We start from the raw sequence: 16,827 nt of genomic DNA on the forward strand, positions 1-16,827 counted from the left end.
TTGAAGTCAAGAGTCGGATTATAATGGTGATGATATGTGATTTTGTTTGTTCAGGGAATTCTTTTGTAATCATATTGGTCTGTCATCTTTCTAATGATATTGTTCAGAAATTAATTATAGTCGTAAAATAATAAAGAAGAAAATGATATCTATTGAACTGACAAAATAATAAAGAAGCAAATGATAGCTACTAAACTGATACAAAAATTGCAATAATCATCTCTAAAGTTCAATGCTTCTGTGTAGTACTTTATCATCAAGGCTAGTTATATACAGGTCTAAGTATGTGACAATATCTAGACAAACTTCCTCCATTGGATAACCGTAGGTTTTACAGGGCAAACACCAGAATTTATATATACTTTGATATAAATTCTCAGATTGGGGCCCCTGCTTTTGTGATGGTAATGGGGTCTCGCTGCATACAGTGCCTCATTGATGAAATTTTCATAACGTACATTGTCATTGTGGACCCAGTCAATCATGATTTTGACGGAATTTTTTTTAAAGATTTTAACAATTTGATTTATTTAAGAAGTTTGATTGGTTAAAGTTTGGAAAATAGAAGAGATCTTTGTAAGGCCAAAAATGTATGTGAACAAGCACCAATACTGTGTCCATTTTTGCCCCAACTGTTCAGGGGTGGACCTCTGCCATTGTATCCAGCTGAGCTTGGCGAAGCAATTAATTTTCAAGATGCAACTGGAACCACACATCTATATCATACTATTTTAGTTGTTCTAAGTGGACACAAGATCTATATAAAGATAGAATGCATGTAGAGATAACATTATTTATTATGATTAACTGACTTTATGAAATGCTGGATCAAGAAATTGATCACATGATCAAAGTCACTCATGAATCTTCCTAGTTATATAAAATGATAAATTAGTCTGTACTATTTAGAACATGCCATAAGTAGGCATTGTCAAGTTGATCATTTCACATAAAAAAAATAATTCAGGTTATATATATGAAAAAAATATTATATGAGGAGCATTAAATAAAGAAAATTATTTCCCATTTAGTCAACGCTGACTGTCTGTCTTCTGTCACAGTTTTGGTTGCAAGATAATAAATGGTGAACGCTTATTTTGAAATTTGTTGATAATTTAACAGAATGCTTTGGACCACTCAAGGCACTTAGTTTTAACAGAATGCTTTGGACCACTCAAGGCACTTAGTTTTAACAGAATGCTTTGGACCACTCAAGGCACTTAGTTTTAACAGAATGCTTTGGACCACTCAAGGCACTTAGTTTTAACAGAATGCTTTGGACCACTCAAGGCACTTAGTTTTAACAGAATGCTTTGGACCACTCAAGGCACTTAGTTTTAACAGAATGCTTTGGACCACTCAAGGCACTTAGTTTTAATAGAATGCTTTGGACCACTCAAGGCACTTAGTTTTAACAGAATGCTTTGGACCACTCAAGGCTTTGCACCACTCAAGGCTTTGGACCACTCAAGGCACTTAGTTTTAAAAGAATGCTTTGGACCACTCAAGGCTTTGGACCACTCAAGGCACTTAGTTTTAACAGAATGCTTTGGACCACTCAAGGCACTTAGTTTTAACAGAATGCTTTGGACCACTCAAGGCACTTAGTTCTAACAGAACGCTTTGTACCACTCAAGGCACTTAGTTCTAACAGAATGCTTTGGACCACTCAAGGCTTTGTACCACTCAAGGCACTTAGTTTTCAAGTTTTATCTTGTTGATTGTAAGACTTGACTGGGTTTAGCAAAATAGTAAATTTAAGTTCACCCATTCTGCATTGTTAGAGTCTTGGAAATTTTAGATTCAAGGGTGTATACCGAGTCTTAATTTGATTTTAAATACAAGTCGACCCAGTCTTGTTTTTAAGTCTCATCAATTGTAAGTTTTAGAAGACTGAGTCTTCTCTTGGTCTCTCTGATTGTACATATAAGGTCTCCTAGTCTTCTCTTGGTCTCACTGATTGTACATATATGGTATCCTAGTCTTCTCTTGGTCTCACTGATTGGACATATAAGGTGTCCTAGTCTTCTGATTGTACATATAAGGTGTCCTAGTCTTCTCTTGGTCTCACTGATTGTACATATAAGGTGTTCTTGTCTTCTCTTGGTCTCACTGATTGTACATATAAGGTGTCCTAGTCTTCTCTTGGTCTCACTGATTGTACATATAAGGTGTCCTAGTCTTCTCTTGGTCTCAATCAGTCCTAGTCTTCTCTTGGTCTCACTGATTGTACGTATAAGGTGTTCTAGTCTTCTCTTGGTCTCACTTATTGTACATACAAGGTGTCCTAGTCTTCTGATTGAACATATAAGGTGTCCTAGTCTTCTCTTGGTCTCACTGATTGTACATATGAGGTATCCTAGTCTTCTCTTGGTCTCACTGATTGGACATATAAGGTGTCCTAGTCTTCTCTTGGTCTCACTGATTGGACATATAAGGTGTCCTAGTCTTCTCTTGGTCTCACTGATTGTACATATAAGGTGTCCTAGTCTTCTCTTGGTCTCACTGATTGTACATATAAGGTGTCCTAGTCTTCTCTTGGTCCTACTGATTGTACATATAAGGTGTCCTAGTCTTCTCTTGTTCTCACTGATTGTACATATAAGGTGTCCTTGTCTTCTCTTGGTCTCACTGATTGGACATATAAGGTGTCCTAGTCTTTTCTTGGTATCACTGATTGTACATATAAGGTGTCCTAGTCTTCTCTTGGTCTCACTGATTGTACATATAAGATATCATAGTCTTCTCTTGGTCTTACTGATGTAAATATAAGGTGTCCTAGTCTTCTCTTGGTCTCACTGATTGTACATATAAGGTGTCCTAGTCTTCTCTTGGTCTCACTGATTGTACATATAAGGTGTCATAGTCTTCTCTTGGTCTTTCTGATTGTACATATAAGTTGTCTTAGTCTTCTCATGGTCTCACTGATTGTACATATAATTAAGTATCCTAGTCTTCTCTTGGTCTCACTGATTGTACATATAAGGTTCCTAGTCTTCTTTTGGTCTCACTAAATGTATATACTGTGTCCTTTTAAGTCTTGTTTTTGTCTCAGCGATTCTTAATATATAATAAGGAGACCGAGTTTATTTATTGTAAATTTAGGATGATTCAACCTTGTTGGGTGACTTGCTGATTAATATTGTAGATATAAACTTGAGATCTAGCACTGTCTTGCTAAGGAATGACTGATTCTAAATATAAGATGATTCAGTTTTGTTGTGGACTTGCTGGTTGCAAATAACAATAACAGCATATCATTAAGGTTGTCAGACTATTTTTTTCATCAATAAAAAACAAATAAAATATGTTTAATTGTTGGTAGAAGACATTACACAAGCTTTATGGGAAGAAATAAAATACCATTAAGCAGAATCATCTAGCCTAGAGCAAACTTTGGGGAAAATGTTTAGTTTTTAATGAAATTGAAATGTGATAGTTATCCTGTATAGTCCTGACACTGTGTTAACTTATTTTTGTAATAAAATAAATTTCTATGGAGGTTATAATGTCAGTTCAGTTTCATTCTGGCTGGTGGGTTTGACTTTAAGTAGGCTGTATTAGGGTCTGAAAAGGGTTTATAGAATAGAAAATATTGGAATAATGCTACAGAGAAATGGGCAATTAAAAATAACAAAATTAGAAAAAAAAAGACACAAAAATGATGGACATTTTTTTAGACACCTTTTCTGAATTAATAATACGACCAGGAGTTGTGTTATTCTTAGCATGACATAATTTCTTGTTTGTCTCTCTGAGAGAAAAGTCATGAAAGTGAGATTTTGTAGTCTGATGTACTGTAGTAATCTGTTCAATAATTTTGGTAACTCCAATGTTATCCATTTTATATATTATAAAAAGAAACATGTGGTATGATTGCCAATGAGACAGCTATCCACATAAGACCAAAATGACACAGACATTAACAACTATAGGTCACCGTACAGCCTTCAACAATGTGCAAAGCCCATACCGCATATTGAGCTATAAAAGGCCCCGATAAGACAATGTAAAACAATTCAAACGAGAAAACTAACGGCCTTATTTTTGTAAAAAAATGAACGAAAAACAAATATGTAACACATAAACAAACGACAACCACTGAATTACAGGCTCCTGACTTCGGACAGGCACATACATAAATAATGTGGCGGGGTTAAACATGTTAGGGGGATCCCAACCCTCCCGCTAACCTGGGACAGTGGTATTAGAGTACAACATAAGAACGAACTATAAAAATCAGTTGAAAAAGGCTTAACTCATCTGATGGACAAAAATACAAGTGGACGTGGCCCGGTACTTATACATCCCGACACAAAAAGACACAATAAACAGATCTGAGAGTACTCGCAGTTATCTGACAGCTAGTTCAAAGCCACTAACAACTAATATTACTTCTTTCTGCACTTTGATGTTTTAGAAACAAATAGCAGAAAAGTCATGACATTTTTTCTAGTCAATATATTTGATGTGAAAAAATGCAATTATCTGTAGTCTTAAAGAGTTCAGCAATATGAAACTTTACATTTTAAAGGCAAATATATATGTGATATAATATACTATTTGATATTAAAAAGTCATTTTACAGTCTACAAGCAGAAATTTATAAACAATATTTATACATTAAGCTGTCTTCCAGAGTTTATGTAAGTTTTAATCAACTTTCTATTTTAGACTGACAGTCTTTCTTTCTATTCCAGAGTTGTGAAGGTGTTGAAGCTCTGCTGTTAGCTGCATATAACTTGTTCTATTTTAGACTGACAGTCTTTCTTTCTATTCCAGAGTTGTGGAGGTGTTGAAGCTCTGCTGTTAGCTGCATATAACTTGGTATGTAATGTTTCTTAATAAATCAAGTTTTAATTTTCATATCATTTAACAAAAAAATGTCTTGTCTGTTTTCGTGTATACTTAGTTGCATTGACCATATATTCATTTTACCATGGTTAATTTTGTCCCCAGCAGCATGACACGATGTGGTGGATATATTCATTTTACCATGGTTAATTTTGTCCCCAGCATGACACGATGTGGTGGATATATTCATTTTACCATGGTTAATTTTGTCCCCAGCATGACACGATGTGGTGGATATATTCATTTTATCATGGTTAATTTTGTCCCCAGCATGACACGATGTGGGGGAGATATTCATTTTATCATGGTTAATTTTTGTCCCCAGCATGACACGATGTGGTGGATATATTCATATTACCATGGTTAATTTTGTCCCCAGCAGCATGACACGATGTGGTGGATATATTCATTTTACCATGGTTAATTTTGTCCCCAGCATGACACGATGTGGTGGATATATTCATTTTACCATGGTTAATTTTGTCCCCAGCATGACACGATGTGGTGGATATATTCATTTTATCATGGTTAATTTTGTCCCCAGCATGACACGATGTGGGGGAGATATTCATTTTATCATGGTTAATTTTTGTCCCCAGCATGACACGATGTGGTGGATATATTCATATTACCATGGTTAATTTTGTCCCCAGCATGACACGATGTGGGGGATATATTCATTTTATCATGGTTAATTTTGTCCCCAGCATGACACGATGTGGGGGAGATATTCATTTTATCATGGTTAATTTTTGTCCCCAGCATGACACGATGTGGTGGATATATTCATATTACCATGGTTAATTTTGTCCCCAGCATGACACGATGTGGTGGATATATTCATTTTACCATGGTTATTTTTGTCCCCTGCATGGCACGATGTGGTGGATATATTCATTTTACCATGGTTATTTTTGTCCCCAGCATGACACGATGTGGGGGATATATTCATTTTATCATGGTTTATTTTGTCCCCAGCATGACACGATGTGGGGGAGATAGAAATACCAGGCGTCTGTACAACCAACAATGCATGCTATCTCACCTATATAATTTTTGCCACATTTTTATAAATTTACATGAAAGGCAATGTTTGTGTTCTCAAGCTGTAACATTTCTTGTTTTAAAACATATGTACTTAGTTCTTGTCCTTGGTCAGATATGAGATGTGAAACACAGGGACATTAGATGTGAAACACAGGGACATTACCTTCTGTTCTTGGACAGATATGAGATGTGAAACACAGGGACATTACCTTCTGTTCTTGGACAGATATGAGATGTGAAACACAGGGACATTACCTTCTGTTCTTGGACAGATATGAGATGTGAAACACAGGGACATTACCTTCTGTTCTTGGACAGATATGAGATGTGAAACACAGGGACACTACCTTCTGTTCTTGGACAGATATGAGATGTGAAACACAGGGACACTACCTTCTGTTCTTGGACAGATATGAGATGTGAAACACAGGGACATTACCTTCTGTTCTTGGACAGATATGAGATGTGAAACACAGGGACATTACCTTCTGTTCTTGGACAGATATGAGATGTAAAACACAGGGACATTACCTTCTGTTCTTGGACAGATATGAGATGTAAAACACAGGGACATTACCTTCTGTTCTTGGACAGATATGAGATGTGAAACACAGGGACATTACCTTCTGTTCTTTTGTTAATCTGTATCATGTATTGTTTGGCTATTTTACTTTTTCATCGCAGTCCATTGTGTTCAGTCTTTGTAATCCAGTTTGATGCAGTTTAATAACCACGTGTCAGATATTACATAAAAGTACATTAAATTTGAAGCCTGTCATAAATCAAGAAGATCAAAGTCATTTGAAAGTTTAACGCTTTCATTTTCTGCATCATATCTATAAAGCTTTCTGTAGTATGAGATTTATTACTTTAGGAAACTGCTGAAATATGAACTGAATAAATTGATTATAATTTAGTTTGCTTCCTTATAATTCTGAGTTATTTTAGAAATTAAAAAGAGGAAATATTTTATGGCAGTCTTCAGGAATTTTCCAACAGAGGTTTTAACTCTGATTGGTCAGATGTAAGGTCATTTATATAAAGGTTATAAATCCATTGAGAGATATATTTATAGTAACTTTTTTGGAAGTTCAGAATCTGAAGTGATCTCTACTCCTTACAAACCTTCTCATCACATTTATTTTCAATAATTTTAGAACAAGAACAATATATCATCCTTCATCCAACTTCCAATCAAATATTTTTAATGATAAGACATTCTTTGAAACCAACTACCAACCAAACATCCTGCCTGATGAGAGATAGTATAGTTTTTCAACCAATTTCCAACCAAACTTCCATCCTGATAAGAGATGATATAATCCTTCAACCAACTTCCAACCAAACATCCATCCTTATAAGTGATAATGTAATCCTTCAACCAACTGTCAACCAGACATCAATCTTTATAAGAGATAATATAATCCTTCAACCAACTTCCAACCAAACATCCATCTTTATAAGAGATAATATAATCTTTTAACCAACTGTCAACCAAACATCCATCCTGATATGACATAATATAATCATTCAACCAACTTCCAACCAAACATCCTTCCAGGAGTGATAAGAGATAATATAATCATTCAACCAACTTCCAACCAAACATCCTTCCAGGAGTGATAAGAGATAATATAATCGCTCAACCAACTTCCAACTAAACTGACTTAATTTCACTGATTAAACCAGCTGAGGACTTCCTCGGGGTGCAGATTTTCCCAATGTATTTTAGACCTATTGGTTGCCTTTGGTTTGGTTGTTGTCTCTTTGACATATTTACCTTTTCCATTCTCAATGTTATCCTTCATGATAAGAGGTAAATAAGCATGCAACCAACTTCCAAGTTTTCTGAAAGATTATAAGAGTTCTAATCAGGAAGGGCATTAGGACAGAAGTTGGTTAGATGAATAAATAGAGGTCTATAGTAAATTCGGTCCTTAGTTTTCTCATTTGAATTGTTACATTGTCATTCCAGGGCCTTTAATAGCTGACTGCGGTATGGGCTTTGTTGAAGACTGTACATTGACCTATAGATGTTAATTTCTGTGTCATTTTGGTCTCTTGTGGAGAGTTGTCTCATTGGCAATCATACCACATTTTTTTTTTATATTTAAATTATTTTAGCATATATGAAGTCAGTTTTTTTAAAAGTCTTTTTTCTTTAGATATCTTTTTAGCATTATATAGCTATATATATAAAGATCTTAAGTAGTATAATATTAGCACATTATGAAGTCTATTTGTTTAGATTTCTGTTTTGTTTTTCAAGATGTACTGAGGTCATATATATTGTATTACACTTTTTCCTTTTTTTGGTAAGTTATTTATATTAAACATTTCTATAATTAAACTTGTAATTTAGAATATTTGTTTACTGTTTTACAACTTCTGTCGCAAGCTGTGTTATTGTAAAAAACCTTTTACTTATAAACTCTGACTAGAGATAGTCATTCAGTGTCATTGCCTTAACATATTATGTATGGTGTTTATAGAAGTAAATAGTATTTGACTTTTCTCTGATGTAGGTGGGAGTTTTAATGAGATTTTATAATTATTATTCTGATGTGTTGCATGTTAAACTATCATGCATTAAATCAAAGACATTTATAACAGTTATAGCTTCTTTATTAATTGTAAGAAGAAGTTAAATGGAGATGTTGCATTAATCTTGGTGGATCAGAAATAATGTTGATCTAATATGTGAGACACAATAAAGCTTTAGTCAACTTAGTTCTAAATAATAATTCTTTTTATATTGTCATGTGTAAGTTTTTGTATTTTGTAAAGATGTTCAAAAATAAAACCTTGAAATAAAGACATAGAAATTAAAAGATGTAGCTAAAGAATTTTATCAGTGAAAATAGTTATATAATTGTTGTGATTGTCACACTGGTTATCCTGATCCAAATCAGTGATCGGATCAGAATACGGAGGAGCAGTTTATGAAATTTTTGTAGTTGTGATTAAGTAAAGTTTGGATCTGATTCTCACAGACTATACTAAACTGAATAATGTCAGTCGTTATATTCCGCTGATCTCCGTCTAATCTCTGATTGCTACATTAACCTGGATAGGCTATAGGCCGCTAGAGGGCGCAGAATTATTTCAGTTAAGACTATACTTCTTCTGTTGAAACCAGATACAGAATTTACTTTACCACCATGACAAACTTATCATAAATTGATCCTCTAGGATTCAGATCATGATACCATTAGATCTAGAACAAATACTAACAGCATATGTCAGCAGAACTTGTAGTGTTACAGTTAAGGTTGTAAGTTTTAATCTTATGTCAACTTTTACTAAACATTCCTAAATAAGATGGTTACAATTATAGTAAAGTAATGGTTTGAATATATCATTAATAGGGATTAAATTAGGGTTATGTTTTTGGATAGTTTAAGAGAACCTGAACAGGTCTTAGTTGTCTGATTTTCATAGAATGGCATGCAGACATATTCCACCTTTTTGTCTGATTTTCATAGGATGGCATGCAGACATCCTTACATATTGTTTAAAGATCTTAACTTGAACCAAATTGTCAATCTAGAAATAATATAGTTCTAAATAAAAGCCAGATATATTTTAGTTATTGAAAAGGTGATTGTATATATTTAATTTCCACTTTATTCATTGTGATATTGAGAAAGTAATATTTCCTGATCTGTACTGTACAATGCTGTATTGTGTTATTGAGATCTGTAATTACCTATAACTCTGCTCCAACAACAAGCTGGGTCTAATTGGAAAATAGAGATGCTACTGTAATTTTGTCCTTATATTAATCTGTTATTTCAGTCTTATATTACAATAGAATTGACAGGACTAATTAAACCTATCAGAAATAACGGACAAAAATGAAAAGAGCAGCCATTGATTTTCATCTTACAGAGACAGGTGTTATTGGCTGAGAGTAAACAGGGGGTTCTGACAAGGAGCTAAGGGTAAGGTTCTGACTAGGAACCAGTCCGGTGTTATTGGCTTGAAGTAAACTAGGGATATGACTGGGAACCAGTCTGGTGTTATAAGCTTCAAGTATACAGGGGGTTTCAACAGGAAAATAGGCTAGTGATCTGAATGGGCATCAGACCAACATTATTTACTTTACTCAGTCCCATTAACAAATGCATCCTACATTCAATTAATAAAACAACAAATATTTTTACATGCAATTAGAATATAAAACAGATATTATCAGCCTACTAAATGATTATAAATAATCCTTGTAGTATTTCTAACTTTTCTGTGTTGCTTTCATAAGTTCAGCTTTTTTGTTCTACCAGAGGTGATCTGACCCAGATCATCCCTACCAGATCACCCTAGCTTCAGTTTCCTTTGTTTTGTAACATTTTGGTGGGAATGCTTAAGCCTCAATAAAACTTTTTTGTAGGGAAGAGACTAACTATAAAAAATTATGTAGAAAAAATCCAGTGTCTGACTGAGATTGGAACTCAAGTCCTTAAATCCAATGTCTGACTGAGATTGGAACTCAAGTCCTTAAATCCAGTGTCTGACTGAGATTGGAACTCAAGTCCTTAAATCCAGTGTCTGACTGAGATTGGAACTCAAGTCCTTAAATCCAGTGTCTGACTGAGATTGGAACTCAAGTCCTTAAATCCAGTGTCTGACTGAGATTGGAACTCAAGTCCTTAAATCCAGTGTCTGACTGAGATTGGAACTCAAGTCCTTAAATCCAGTGTCTGACTGAGATTGGAACTCAAGTCCTTAAATCCAGTGTCTGACTGAGATTGGAACTCAAGTCCTTAAATCCAGTGTCTGACTGAGATTGGAACTCAAGTCCTTAAATCCAGTGTCTGACTGAGATTGGAACTCAAGTCCTTTAGCATATCAAGCCACAACTCAAACTCTTACACAACTGGATACAAAATATAAAGTATACAACAAAGATTCTGAGGCATTCTAAACTAGATATTACAAAGTGTGCATGGTATACAACAAGGATTGTCAGGCATTCTAAACTAGATATTACAAAGTGTGAATGTTTCTTTAACTAATGTAGAAAACTGGGATGTTAAATAGTTATCCCATTCAGACTTGGTGTGTCTGTGTATTAGAATCAACCTCTGGCATCCGGCCGTCGGGATGATCTTACACTGACCATGCTGACACACAGCTTCCTCATGGGAATATTTTAAGTACAAGTTGTCTTTCAAACTAGTCTGAGTAGTCTGTATTGTTAGTTCTGAGTACTTCCAACTAGTCTTTGTGAGTACTTCCAAGTAGTCTTTGAAACTGGTTTGATTTGTCATTTTAAGGGATCCCATATATATGTCTTTGAAAGTGGTCTTAGTAAAATGTCTCCGTCAGAGTTGTCTTTGGTCAGAGTTTTAAAGCACCCACACAAAATAAGCACTAATACTTGGACCATAAATTGACAATGCATTATATTTATTCTTAAACTAAAAAAAAATCAGCATGAAATAGTGGCTTATGGTCTCTGTTATTCAATGATAACATGTAACAGCAAAAGGGAATAGAAATAGTCTGAAATAAATGAAATCATTGATTGGAAACATGGAACGTGTCAGTGAGTCGAATGTGTCAGTGAAACAAACGTGTCAGTGAGACAAACGTGTCAGTGAGACAAACGTGTCAGTGAGACGTACGTGTCAGTGAGACAACAGTAGAAAACTGCCCAAGAATTTTATTATGAATTATCATTTTTAAACAGCTTTCGTTTACTTTTCTGCATTGGCTAGAGGTACAGGGGAGGGTCGAGATCTCACAAACATGTTTAACACAGCTGCATTTTTGCGTCTGTCCTAAGTCGCAGGAGCCTCTGTCCTTTGTTAGTCTTGTATTATTTTAACTTTTAGTTTCTTGTGTACAATTTGGAGTTAAGTATGGCGTTCATTATCACTGAACTAGTATATATTTGTTTAGGGGTCAGCTGAAGGACACCTCCGGGTGGGGGAATTTCTCGTTGCATTGAAGACCTGTTGGTGATCTTCTTCTGTTGTCTGCTCAATGGTCGGGTTGTTGTCTCTTTGGCACATTCCCCATTTTCATTCCAAATTTTATTTAAATGATACAGCAATTGTTAGCCTACATTTTCATATTTATAAGTCAATACATGTTGTTTAAATAGACCTTGTGAATATATTTGACTTCAGACTATAAACCCTTAGTAGATATACTTTCATCAGGTCCACTGAAACATATTTATCTAAATCATTAAGCCCTATAATTGTATTGTATTTACAAAAATCTTCAAAATTTATAAAAAAAAATCTTTTCTTTTTTTTGAGGGGGAGGGGGGGGGGAGGATTGCTAGGATACTTGTTTTGTATATGAAGTTTATAAAAACCATCAGAATTATGATAAAAATGGTGAATTTTGAATTTTCCATCAGGGAATTGAGTGAATCTTTTCATGTATTGTTCAAATCTCTTGGTGTTTATTTTGCCTGCTGGCTATTGATGATTTATTATTTACAGGGTAATTTAATCTATAACTAAGTGGAAGTTAAGTGATAGTTGTCTAGTTCCATCTGGCTTCTTAAATTCTCAGGTGTAAAACTCAGGTGTGTAAACTTGTTCTCTTGTCTTTGACCACAACTATTTTTCTTTTCTTTTTTTTTTTGGGGGGGGGTTATAGAGTGACTAGGTTACCAGTTGGTTTGCTTTAACAAGTTTGAATACATTATATATATCTTATACTCTGGTGTTTCTTTGTATCACAGTATGATGCAAGATAAATTTAACAGATGAAAAAAATGAAAACTAGAATATAAGTCGAGATGATCAATTAAAATATTCAGTAATTTATTCCTGAGAATGGGACACCATTAACTAACAGTGATCCGTGGTAAAAACCACACCTAACTACGAGACCTCTACCTGATTTCAGACAATGCCTTTTGATCTCTGATCCCTGGTAAAACCACACCTAACTACGAGACCTCTACCTGAAACAATGCCACACCTTGTGACGAGATAATTTCCCAATCATCTAATGGTAGACCAAAGCCTCATATTACCACCATATAATCTAGTCCTAATTATAAAGGTATTTTCTGAGCAAAACTTGGATTTTCCTCTAACATGATTGTACATGATATTCCTGTAATGGTTACCATGGGAATTACAGAGACACCTGGTGTCACCTCCCACTTTGGAGATATATATGTAGTATTGGGTTTGTTGAGTCAGATGCCGGAAAGATGCCTTGTAACTTTGACTGTTTCAAACACTAATGAATTTATTGACGTTCTGGAAGAGATGATCTTACTTTGAAGCAGGTAGGAATTTATTACAATATTAACGTATTTAATGTTTTAATATTTTGTATAAGAATTCTAGGGGGTTTTCTAAAGTTTTCTAAAAAGTAGATATTTTTGAAAAGTTAATGAATTGGAAAAAAAACAGTACAACATAAAATAGAAATTGAAAAAATGTAAATTTCTTTGTACTATTTTCCAAATTGTCTTTGAATTGTTTAAATGCTTAATGTATAAGCTGAAAATTTAATACATTGTATATAGACATACAAATATGTTCCAATGTCTTTGTTAAAAGTCTTCTACATGGAATTATCTATAAAAACATAATATCATTAATATCTGGAAGCATAGCTATATAAAATTATAAACTGACTTATTATAGTGTTTAAATTCTTTCTATAGTTTATTCATAGTTTATCCTACTTTTCATTGGTTCATAAATATTATATGAACTAATTGTATACATTGATCATAGTGATGAAACAGTCTGTATATATACACATATTCATAGGGATGAAACAGTCTGTATATATACACATCTCCTTATATCTATCAGTAAAAGTCAATAAGACAGATATATATATAAGTTAAAAATGAAGACAATCAACCAGAAAGAAACCAGTTTTCATTCTTTTATTTAGATTTTTTATGAAGATATGAATATATTTTAACAATGTAAACTTGAGTTTCAACAGCTTTATTGCATTTACTAATACATATATTAATATCGTTAATTATAAGATAGTCATATTGTCAAACTTTTATAAGGCTCTTAATTTTTGTTCTACTTCATTATTCTGTTATAGTATACTATGGCTTTAGGTTTACTGTAAATTCAGAAAATATTACATGCATTTATATTTTATTTTGTTATTTAAGACTTAAATGTGATTTTAATTTTTTTCAATATTGAGAAAAATACTGTTCAATTCATATAAAAAAAAAATGTAAGTTTAATTTATTGCCATTATAAGACCTTATAACCCTGTCGCATTTTGGCGTGTGTCATTATTAAAGGACGTGCATGTTATGGAGTAAAACAAAATGTTCAGTATTTTAGTAGGAAGATTGATTTTTAAGTCAAATGTTACAACATTTTGTTATGTTTCCATATTACCACTGTGTATAAAAATAGCTTGTTTACTTGATTTGTTAGCTATCTCACTTTGTGTCGCTGTGTGAAAATGTCATCTCAGATTTCTAATAATTATATATAAATAACAACAGCGTGAAAATGTCTTCTCATTTTACCAATAAATAACAACAGCAAGTTAGATAACTCTCTAAGGATTCAGTTCTGAGCAATGATTGAATCAGATGGTGTGACAAGTTAAACATTTAACATGGTTAGGTAAACAGTCAATATCAATTCACTGGTAAATAGACTGGTACCTTATGTTTACTGGTACTTAAGAGAGCATTCCCTTCTGAGTAATCACATGACTGTCTCAGTATTTACCCATTTCCATTAGCAACTGTCATTTGAGAGTTTTTAGTGTAATTATTTTATTGGTGATTTTTAGATTCCTTATAATGATGAACCAATAGCTCCAGGTCAAAGGTTAATGCTATAAGTAATGAGATGTTGATTATTTAAGATTCCATTTGTCAGGAGCCAACAGCTGTAATAGTCAAACTCTGAAATGGTAGAACTCACATACATGTAGTTTTATAAATTTAAGAGGGCATCAATAATCAATAAAGAATTTCAATTAATGTTTGACCCAAATTTCTTGATTAAATACTAATTCTTTGAAATTATTGTACCAGTCCTTCTTGTGATTTGAAGATTATATATCCCTGACATGCACCCCTCCCAGAAAAAAAGTTCTTCCTCAACTAAAGTCTAGAAAAAATATTGAACTTAGATAAATTTGTATAAAGTATCAGTTTCTTATTTAAATTCTCAAGAGAGCCTTCAAGAAAAAAAAAATTATATATAAAATTTCACATGTCAATGCCAAAAGTTATAAAATTGATATTTGATTTGATTGCTGTACAGAGAATAAAGTTGCTATCACTAATTGACTCCATCAGTCATCTTCCTGGAAAAGTCTTTGAGGTCAAAATAAAATAAATAATTTATCCATCAAGAGATTAGTTTTAGTTAGTAATAAAACGGAACTATCGTGGAAGTTGATATTTCAATTAATTTTTAATTTGTAACGATCGTAACACAATGGTATCGATACGTCAAGACAATAAATATTTAATGTTGTTAGCTGGGTGGTGTTGTGTAAGATTGGAAAATCAAAACGTCAGAGAAATCACACAAATGCAGAAATATCCACAGTTCAGTCACCCACTTGGAAATGCACAAATATCCACAAAGAGAGTTTTAGCTGTGGAAGCCTTTTTCCTTTGGTCTTACTCATATTTTTTGACAATTTGCTGTTTATATGGTCCACAAATTGTAAAAAAAACAAGAGACTAATTATTGCATTTTCAGTAAAAACTGCATACTGGTACATCATGTATTTGTATCAAATATTAGAACAGGCCTGCCCAGGCAGATCCAGCCATATTTAAATGGGGTTTCTGACCATATGTCGATCCCCATTAAAAAGCATCGACTCCCTACATTGAAGACCCATTGTGGCCTTTGGCTGTTGTCTGCTTTATGGTCGGGTTGTTGTCGCTTTGACACATTCCCCATTTCCTTTCTCAATTTTATTGTCTCAAAAAAAGGTGTAACCCCAGAACCCTCCCTCTGGATCCACCACTGAGAATGCAAGTTCTTATTGGGATTCTATGACTTGCATATGTATAATGTAATATAACTTGATGTAAAGGGGTCATCAAGACCTTCATGAATAAAAAAAAACTTTTCTAAAAGGGTCTGTTCTTATGTTATGTATCTATTGTGAGGACAACAGACACGAGACTTTGTATCTATTGTGAGGACAACAGACACTTAAGAGACTTTGTATCTATTGTAAGGACAACAGACACTTAAGAGACTTTTATTGAAACAGTTTCAATGATTGTAAGTGAATCACTTTGATTTGTCCAGAAAATTGAAAAATCACTTTAATTTACTCAAGTAAAAAGTTGTGAGCAATCTACTGTAAAGAATTTCTGTTACTTTTAATTGAAATTAAGGAAATTAATTAAAGTGAAAAAATGACATGGAATAAAAGCAAATTAGTATAATACAGAAATAAAATGTTAATTTGATAGATTAAAAGACGTTCTAGCTTTACAGTAATTGAGAAAATGGTTCCAGGAGGTTTCATTGGAAGTGATTAAAGTGCCTTTTTCACCTGATTACTTTCAATTTAATGGTGAATTAAAAGGAAATTCCTGGCCGCACAGAAACAATGATACCATTGAATTATGCACGCTATAACTAAATTAATGTCTTATACTCCAGATTCATTTTACTAATTTACTTGGAACCAATGTTGGATGCTGTCCTTTTAGGGTAAAAAAATGGATCAATTTATATCTATGCAAGTTTTGATGGATTTTTGTTTAAAGTAAATTTTAAAGAATGCACTGCAATTTAAACTATTTAACATGGGAGATAACTCATCTTCAATAATTAATTATTAATGTTTTATCGATATAAATAAATTGTTTGTGTTCATTTACCTTACCTTTATTATTTAGAAAGTTAATCTGCACTCAATTGTTTCCAAAACAAAGTCTAACTTACTTAAGTTAAATATTCATTTAATAAA

The 16,827-nt window shown here is 33.3% G+C and overlaps 1 protein-coding gene across 1 annotated transcript in view; it reads left to right on the top strand.

Annotated features, from left to right (window-relative positions):
* The window catches only part of LOC139503800 (hyccin-like), a 68,492-nt gene that overhangs the window by 32,638 nt on the left and 19,027 nt on the right, over window positions 1-16,827 (top strand). Inside the window, exon 5 of the mRNA XM_071293727.1 lies at window positions 4,783-4,827. Within this exon, the coding sequence (XP_071149828.1) occupies window positions 4,783-4,827 (45 nt within the window). The remainder of the gene's footprint in view (window positions 1-4,782; window positions 4,828-16,827) is intronic.

Source organism: Mytilus edulis, chromosome 14, assembly GCF_963676685.1.
Source record: "Mytilus edulis chromosome 14, xbMytEdul2.2, whole genome shotgun sequence".
Lineage (NCBI taxonomy): Eukaryota > Metazoa > Mollusca > Bivalvia > Mytilida > Mytilidae > Mytilus > Mytilus edulis.